The sequence below is a fragment of the Crocodylus siamensis genome, chromosome 8, assembly GCF_052110815.1.
Source record: "Crocodylus siamensis isolate JL-2025a chromosome 8, ASM5211081v1, whole genome shotgun sequence".
In the NCBI taxonomy this organism is placed as follows: Eukaryota; Metazoa; Chordata; order Crocodylia; family Crocodylidae; genus Crocodylus; species Crocodylus siamensis.
The window spans coordinates 41481540-41490065 of record NC_143402.1 but is presented as its reverse complement, the minus strand read 5'-3'; the positions used below and the strand labels follow the sequence as shown (position 1 = coordinate 41490065).

The 8526-nt window shown below is 50.6% G+C and overlaps 1 protein-coding gene across 3 annotated transcripts in view; it reads right to left on the bottom strand.

Annotated features, from left to right (window-relative positions):
• ZDHHC9 (zDHHC palmitoyltransferase 9) overlaps positions 1 to 8526 on the bottom strand; it is a 43881-nt gene that overhangs the window by 2918 nt on the left and 32437 nt on the right. For all 3 annotated transcript variants that reach the window (XR_016444022.1, XM_090061713.1, XM_090061715.1), the window contains exons 5-9: positions 8108 to 8245; positions 4686 to 4732; positions 4290 to 4394; positions 3277 to 3380; positions 1899 to 2082 (exon numbers count right to left, since the gene is read on the bottom strand). Coding sequence is in view for 2 of the 3 variants with exons in the window: in XM_090061713.1 (XP_089917839.1) it covers positions 1899 to 2082; positions 3277 to 3380; positions 4290 to 4394; positions 4686 to 4732; positions 8108 to 8245 (578 nt within the window). In the remaining variant the exon portion in view is untranslated. The remainder of the gene's footprint in view (positions 1 to 1898; positions 2083 to 3276; positions 3381 to 4289; positions 4395 to 4685; positions 4733 to 8107; positions 8246 to 8526) is intronic.

Genomic DNA, 8526 nt, shown 5'->3' with positions numbered 1-8526 from the left:
CTGGTGAGAGAGGAGAGAGAGGGAGTGATGGTTTGGAGGGGTACTCTCCCCATCCCATAAGAATGTGCGCTCTTCCAATTACACATGTGCACAGCACTGCTTGGCTATAGTAGAGACCCTAGTTCTACCTCGAAAGCAAACATAAGTGCAGTAGAGAGGCCCTCAGGAAAGACGGGCAAAAAAATGGATTGTGAAAAGTATGAAGGGTTCTCTATGGCTCTGGTAAAGGCATGGGTTGGCATGATAACTAGCCAGTCTAGGAAGGGGCACTTGGAGTCACCAGAACATGTGGTGACTGGTTAGCATTAGTGACAGTCCTTTTTGGACATGGCTAGCAAGGATCACCATGAGAGCCAGGGAGCTGCAGAAAGCATGGCTGGGAAAGTGCAAACTTCATCACCATGGCTGGTGCTGCTCCCATGCCCTGACACACCATGACACCCCCCACTGGCCTAAAAGACATCCTGCCATAAATGGACTCAAAGGTCTCAAATAATTATGCCTGGCTGCTGACCCTGGCAAGGAACATGAGCTTGCAGTCTCTGCCATCAATGTCTTGAATGTTAACTGACGGACTTCATGACTCATCTCTAGTGAGAGTTTGGCTTCACTGCCAATACAGCTCCCCTCCTGTGGCACTGACATGAGAGCCGGCTGAAGCAGCACTGTGAACAGCCCAGCACTGGTAGAAGTTTGCCTGATCTCAGAGTAGCTGAGATGTGCTGCCTGCACTGCCCAGCAGCAAGACTGCCAGAGAGAAACTACATTCTCTGTCTTTATTGTTCTTTCCTCTACTGTTCGTCTTGTATGGACTTAAAGGAAACAGGATCACATTTGACTTAGCAGATCCAGGACATTTAAACCAGCTGTTTTCAAAAGCTCAGTTAACACCAAAGAAAATGACTGTCAAGCAGAGGTTTTCCTCTGTATAAGACTCTACAGAGCTTACAAGAATGGAATAAAGGATCATCACATCTTATCCCCACCTGAGGCACAAAATACTCCTTTAAATCAGTACCAGGAACCAGAAGCCACTGCCCAGCCATGGTGCTCAGCGGCCCCTGAGAAGTACCTGGGCTGCTCACAGTGTAAACTGAGCTGGTTTTCTAACACAAAGGCCACATGTGGAAGAGCTGCAGTATGGAAAGGAAGAGAGAAATAACTCTTGAAGGAGCCCTGCCTGCCTGCCTCCATATCCACCCTCCCCTCCAAAAAGACCAGCAGTCCCACAACCACTGTTCTTTCTGGTTAGTTTACATTTTCAGCTGAGTCTGCAATGAACAGCACTGCTGAAAGGGGAAGCAGGGTGAAACTGGGGAGATGGAAGGAGAAGGAAAGGAAAGAAAATGAGGAACAACAGGTACAGCAACCTGTGCAATAGCACTTCTACAGGAGGTGCTGAAGAGATGCCCTCACACATAACTGATAACCTAGGGGTGAAAAATTCAACTTAGAGGAAAGACTCTGGCAACCAAAAGCCAGAACAAGGCCCATGCTTTTGGGGCTCACTATTCAGTATGATGTACATTGTTTCTGCTGTGGAGTGCAGGCAACCAGCCACCATCAAGGAATACAATCCCAGCAGACCATGCTGGGCTTTGTGGCACCGCAGGCAAGAAGGCCAAGGGGGCCAGCCACCTAACAGCTCCATCCCACCCACATGCCCCTGAAGCAAGACCCTTGCCAGCAGGTCCCTCAATCCAGGACTCAGCTTTACTCCACGGACAACTGTGTTTCTCCTCCTCACTCCCAACAGCTCAGCCACTACGTCTATAGGGCCAGCTCTGGGGCCTTTGGTCAGTGTTGCCAATGGGAGAGGAGTGTAGAGTTCCTGGTTGCATGGGAGGAGGGCACTTATTCTACATGCCCTTCTATGCCTATGTTAAAGGAGCACTTACAGCAGCGTCATGTGTAGGGCTGTTGTGGCCCTTCTGGGAACAGCTCTCCTCCTGCGCACCGAGCCCCTGAGTAGTACCAGGCTCCCGAGCACTGCTCTCTTTCTGCACGCTGGGCCCTCGAGTGCTGCTCTCCTCCCGAGCACTGCTTTCCTCCTGATGCAAGATGCCCCGTCTATCCAACACACTGCAAGGAACAGAGTTAGGAAGGCTGAAGGGACACCTAGGTCTTAAACCCAAGCCCTCTGCTAGACGAACAGCAAGGTGCAGCCCTGTCAGTGTGAAACAAGAATGAACATAACAAATGGGAGGGAACTTCTCCAGAACAGATCTATTCTACTCTTGATCTTGGCTTCTTAATATCTGCACATTTGGAAAAAAAATCCACCTGCTCCCCTGCCAGCACGAGCCTCATGTGAGACATCATGGCTAGGTCTGAAGCAGAACCTTGAAGTCACCCGGAACTGAGCCTGTGATGTCAGAAGAGGAAGCTAGCTCCCTAGGGGCCAGGTCTCCAGGCTGTGCCATTCAGAGGGGGTGACACTTTTTGTCAGAGGAAGGACTGATACTCTAATCATGTCCCAGGAATGTGAACTCACCTAAATTACAGAGATGTATAACATGCCCAAAGGGGCAGATCCCGAGGGGGCGCAGTGGCAGGGCTACGCTTCTCTTTTGGATTGCACTGTACTATGGAGCCTCCAAGGACTTTTTAACATCCTAAAGCATATGAAAATACTCCTTTCCCCCTTCCGGCTCAAAGGCACACCCCCTCTCTGCCCCTTCTCTCCACCTGACAGAAGGGGTTCCAGTCCATGTCTGCTCCAGGACTGGGCAAGGTGGGGTCAGCTACTCTCCCACCACACTCACCACCTTCCCCACGCAGCTGAGCCCAGCCTGCTCTGGAGCTTCTCTTGCCCAGAGTGGTGAAGAAGGCAGCAGCAGCAGGCAGGGGAGCTGGTGGAGAGGGGAAAGAGGAGAGGGAGGAAGTGTGTCTTTCAGCAGAAAGAGGAAGGGAGGGAGGGACTTTTACCTGCTTTATAGATTAAACGAAGTCTGCTCCAACTGGTAGAGGCAAAACAGGCTGAAGTCAGGGGGTGAATCCACCTCTGCAGTGAGAGTTGCTGCTCTCACAAGCACCTTTGGGAAATCCTGGTTCTGCTTCCAAACAAACCCCTTGTGTTCTGTAGACACCACACTTTACTCCCCTAGAACAGCTGGTATTACCCCATGTCTAGCTGTGCAGCGCCACTGCACGAGGGCTGGCAAGGCCAGGCTGTGCCTTCTGCCTCAAAACACACTGACTCCTTAGTAACCAGAGGCCTACCAAAGGCCTAACATTTTCAGAAGAGCAAACCTGGGCTCCTCCCCTACCACTTACCTAGGTGGCAGAGGCCCACACAGCACCTCACAGCAGTTCTTCACAATGTTTCCATGGCTGTAGGGATTCTGCACACGGTTCTTCCCAGTCCATGACCCCTTAATCTGAAAGACGAGAACACCACCCAAACAGAGCATAAGCTGCCTTTCAGCCTGAGCACCAGAGTCAGCAGCCTCCACTGACCACCATGGGTATTTTGTTTCTGACTTCCACACACAGCAGAGGGAGGGGAGTCAGAGGGCACTGACATGTCACAACAGGGCCCTACTGTTTCAGTTGACCCTGCTTGGCAAGCCTCAGGCTACCTGGTAGCTATCCCTATGAGAGCTGAAGCAATGGCATGATAGCCATACACCCACTACTTACAGCCCAGGCATGGGACAGAATAAGGGTCTTGGCTTTATTTTTGCTTCACTGATGAAGCAGGGACTTTGGGGAGACAATTAGGCTGCTTACACATATGGAAAAAAAAAGGCATTTTACTTTCAGCTCTGCACTTCACTTTTAAGCTTGGTGCAATCCTGCAACAAGCACAGCGCATGCCCAGAAGAGGCATTGTGTTAATTTGACCCGGCTCATCCAAAATCTATATAGATTGGGTGCTTCAGCAGAGCTTTTTGGCACTTATTTAATAGCTGACTGAATCAGCTATTAGATAAAAGTGCCAACAAGGCCTGCTGAAGCACCCAATCTATACAGACACTGGGGAGCTGGGTCAAACTAACTCACTTCCTCCTCTGGTAAAGTACTGTTGCTCTTTTTATTTTTTCCCCATGTCTGTTAGCAGCAGTAGTACTTGTCCAATTCAGGGACGGCTTGTATTATACTTCAAGCACCTGTGGCAGTAGAGAACCAGTGTGGTGCTGGTCTATTCTGGACATACCGCTTACACCAACATGCAACTTCCCTCCAGTGTCAACACAGAGGACTCTAGCTATGAATGAGAATTAGTGAAAGGGGAGCATCAAAAGGTCAAGGGAAGAGGCAGAACGGCACAAAGGGATATCACTCACATCTTCATTGGTTGTCTGGTTCAGTGCTACCAGGAATGTGTGGAAGCCAGTTAAACCCACTACTGACCAGAGGGTGAAGAAGCAGATAAGCACTTCCAGGACCGTGAGTAGCTGGTTAAGGACCCAAAACCCAAGGCACTTTTCCCAGCCATGTTTCTGGCAGCTGGCTGCATCCCAGGTGATACTGTGCACTCCCCTCCCGTGATGCTGGGGATGAGTGCTGCACTGTGCTCTACCTTCTTTCCAGCTGCATCCCATACTAAAAAAAACATCCCCCAAGATTTCTCTTTTCAAAGGCAGAAAAGAGGCCTCTTGTGCTTTTGTGCCCCACCCTTCACCCTGCCCCAAGGCAGAAAGGATGAAGCAGGCCTGTCAGCATGGTGTAGAAGGATATGTTCCTGGGGTCTCTTTCAATGTGTTCAGGAAGCCAATCTTCAAGGATTCTGGGAACAGAGGGGACAAACAGAAGTTAATCTTCAGAAATCAGCATAAGCCTGGACAAGTCCCTCCCAATTAATCCCTGTCCATGTTCGTCAGGCCCCCTGGTCATCACTAGACCTCCAAAACTGTCCTTATTCTGTAGAGGTGTACCTATATAAATCGGTCCAATATTGGATCGGCACCAATAAAAAGACAATTGACTGCATCATAAATTGGCCTGATGTGGCCAATAATTTGGCCGATAAATGCCCATGCATGTGAGGAGCACAGCCTGGCAGCATGGAGAGCTGTGTGCAGCTGGTAAGTGACTGACTTAAATATAGAGGGAAGTCTGGGCAATATCAACCCATGGTCATTGTGTTCACTGTCTGATGTAAGGCAGACAAATCGGATAGTAGGATTGAAGTCTTGGACTTCAAAAATGCAAATTTCAACAAGCGTAGGTCACTAGTAGGGCAAGTGCTGCAGGACCAGGGACTGAAGGCAAAAGATGTGCATGAAGAGTGGTTGTTCCTTAAGGACACGATCCTTGAAGCACAAAAGAAGTTCATTCCCATGCGGAAAAAGGGTATCAGAAGGGCTGGGAAGCAGGGAAAACACGGCCTCTTAAGAAAGAAGCCTATAAACAATGGAAGCTTGGGGCGGGCCCCAAGGAGGACTATTCTACAATGGCCGCATTTGCAGGGAACAGATAAGACAGGCTAAAGCAGGGACCATTTGCAGGGAACAGAGAAGAAAGACTAAAGCAGTGAACAAGCTTAGATTAGCAACAGGAATCAAGGACACCAAGATGTCCTTCCTTAAGTACATAAGGAACAGGAGGAAAACAAATGGAAGTGTAGGGCCACTGCTCAACAACTCAGGAAACCTGTTTACTGGTACCCAGGAAAAAGCTGAACTCCTAAATGACTACTTCACCTCGGTCTTTCACTGGACCAAAGGGGAAAACCATGCCAGGTAGAGTAGAGGATGAGCACAGCAGGAATAACTGGCTTCCTACTATCACCATAGAACTGGTGTATAACCAATTCAAAAAAATTAGATGTATACAAGTCAGCAGGACTGGATGATCTTCACCTGAGAGTGCTGAAGGAGCTAGCGAAAGTCACTGGCGAACCCCTGGCGAAACTCTCTCTCAACTCACAGCTCTCTGGAGAAGTCCCTGAGGACTGGAAGAGGGCCAATGCTGTGCCCATCCACAAGAAGGGCAGGAGGGAGGACCCAGGTAACTATAGGCTAAATCAGCCTAACTTCCATCCTAGGGAAAATACTAGAAAAGCTGATCAAGGAGTCTATCTGAGATAAGCTTGCATAAGGTAAGATTTTGAATGACAGCTACCATGGCTTAGTCGTGGGCAGGTCTTGCCTTACCAACCTCATCTCCTTCTATGACCAGGTAGGAGAGAGCAGGTTGACATTGTATAACTTGACTTCCAAAAGGCATTTGATCTAGTATCCCACAATGTCCTCACAAGAAAATTGGAATGTGGGCTTAACTGGAAGACAGTCAGGTGGGTGAGAAACTGGCTGCAGGACAGGACCCAGAAAGTCATAGTGAATGGATCCGTCTCATCGTGGTGAGGAGGGGGCAGCGATGTCCCATAAGGGCCAGTGTTTGGTCCAGTATTTTTCAACATCTTTATTAACAATTTGGATGTGGGGGTGAAGAGCTCACTGGCCAAGTTCACAGACAATACCAAGTTATGGTGAAGCGTGGTCACACTTGAAGATAGGCTACAGATACAGGCGAACCTAGACAGGCTAGCAAGTTGGGCAGATTGAAACCTGATGAAATTTAACGTTGAAAAATGTAACGCGTTCCACCTTGGGACGAGCAACCCCCAACATCTACAGGTTTAGCAGCACCAAGCTGATGAAAGGGACCTGGGGATAATAGACAACAGTATGAATGAGCTGGCAATGTAATATTGTAGCCAGCAGGGCAAATAACACTCTGGCATGCATCTTCAGCAAAACCAAGGAGGTGATTCTTCCGCTGTATTCAGCACTGGTGAGACTGCAGCAGAGCTGGAGTACTGAATCCAGTTCTGGGTACCACACTTTAACAAGGATGTGGACAAACTTGAGAGAGTCCACAGAAGAGCCACCCATGTGATCAGTCTTAAAAGGCAAGCCATATAAGGAAAGGCTGAGGGATCTGGGATACTTCAGCCTGAGGAAAAGAAGGCTGAGAGGGGACCTGGTAGCAACTTACCACTGCACTAGGGGAGTACATCAAGGGCTTGGTGAGCAATTGTTCACTAGGGCACCCAAGGGGAAAACCAGGAGTAATGGCCACAAACTCTTGGAAGACTGATTCAAGCTCAACATTAGGAAAAACTTGCTCAGTCAGGGTGTCCAAACTGTGGAATAAGCTCCCTCCAGAGGTAGTGCAATCACCTACTCTGGAAATTTTAAAGAGGAGACTAGATAGTCACCTTCCCGGGGTCATCTGACCCCCAGTTATCTTTCCTGCTTGGTGCAGGGGGCTGAACCCAATGATCTTCCGAGGTCCCTTCTGGCCTTGCAATCTTATGAATCCAAGTCTGTTGTGGTGGAAGGGGAGTGGGGAGGGAAGGGGCGTGCAGGGGCAGATCAAGGCCCCTGTGGTGAGGGAGGGACGAGGCAGAGCTGCAACTCATCTGGGGGGCATGGGGCAGTTCCTGAGGCTGTGTGCACCCAGGAAGGGAATTGGGGGGCGGGGATTGTGTCCAGGATCTGCGCGGGGGGGGAGGGCACGGGATGCTGCAGCTGCAGGCTGGGACCAGGGCTGTGCCAGGCTCTTCCCTGGTGCATGGAGGCTGCACTTAGGGCCGGTGGTGGTGCTGGGAAGGAGCTACGGTGAAATTTGAGGTGACTGAAGCTCCCCTCCCCACCCCCAGAGGTCCCCTCCCAGTGCCGCTAGCCCTGAGCGTGGCTCCGCAACCCCAAGCGCAGCCCCCATGCACTGGGAAGAGCCTGGTGCAGCCCCACCCCAGTCCGCAGCCTACCTCATCCCCCCTGTGCAGATCTGGCCCCCCATCCCCAGTGCCCTCCTGGGTGTGCGCAGTGGCGGGAGCCACTCTGCACACCCCGGACATGGCGCAGCTCCATCCTGCATCCTGCCCGGGCACCACCTGCCCCAGCCCCAGCTCCAGCCCCACTCCCTCCCTCACCGCAGGGAGATGCTGATCTAGCCCACCCCCCCAACCACAACAGACTTACCAACTGCGTGAAGCTGTATTGGAAATTGGATTGGTATCAGCTGATGTGCCACCTTAAAAATCTGCTATCATTATTGGCCCCCAAAATCTCTAATCAGTGCACCCCTGCTATTCTGATCTCCCCCACTTGGCCTCACAGAACCACACCCCTCTCCCACCAGGACCAGGACTTACTGAGCGCCACGTAGACGATGTTGAAAGTGAAGATGTAGATGGTGAGGAGTGAGAGCGAAAGGATGAAGAGGTAGAAGTAGCGATAGTTCCTCTTCCCCACGCAGTTGCCTACCCAGGGGCAGTGATGGTCAAAGCGCTCTGTGGGAGTGGGAAACTGATGTCAGCACTTCTAGAGGATGGAAGGGCAGGGAGAGCAAAGCCCTGCCAATACAACTCCCAAGAGCAGCACTGCTGCCAAATGCTTCTGAGGTACACAGTACCAGAAATGACCTCCTGGTTATCAGGGTCAGTCTCCTGATCACACACAATTCATTCATACATGTTTCAAGGTACAAACTGAGTTTCTTGCCCCCTCTCCTCCTATTGGGAGGCTGTTCCAGAATCTCACTCCCCTGATGGTTCTTCTCATTCCCTGCTTA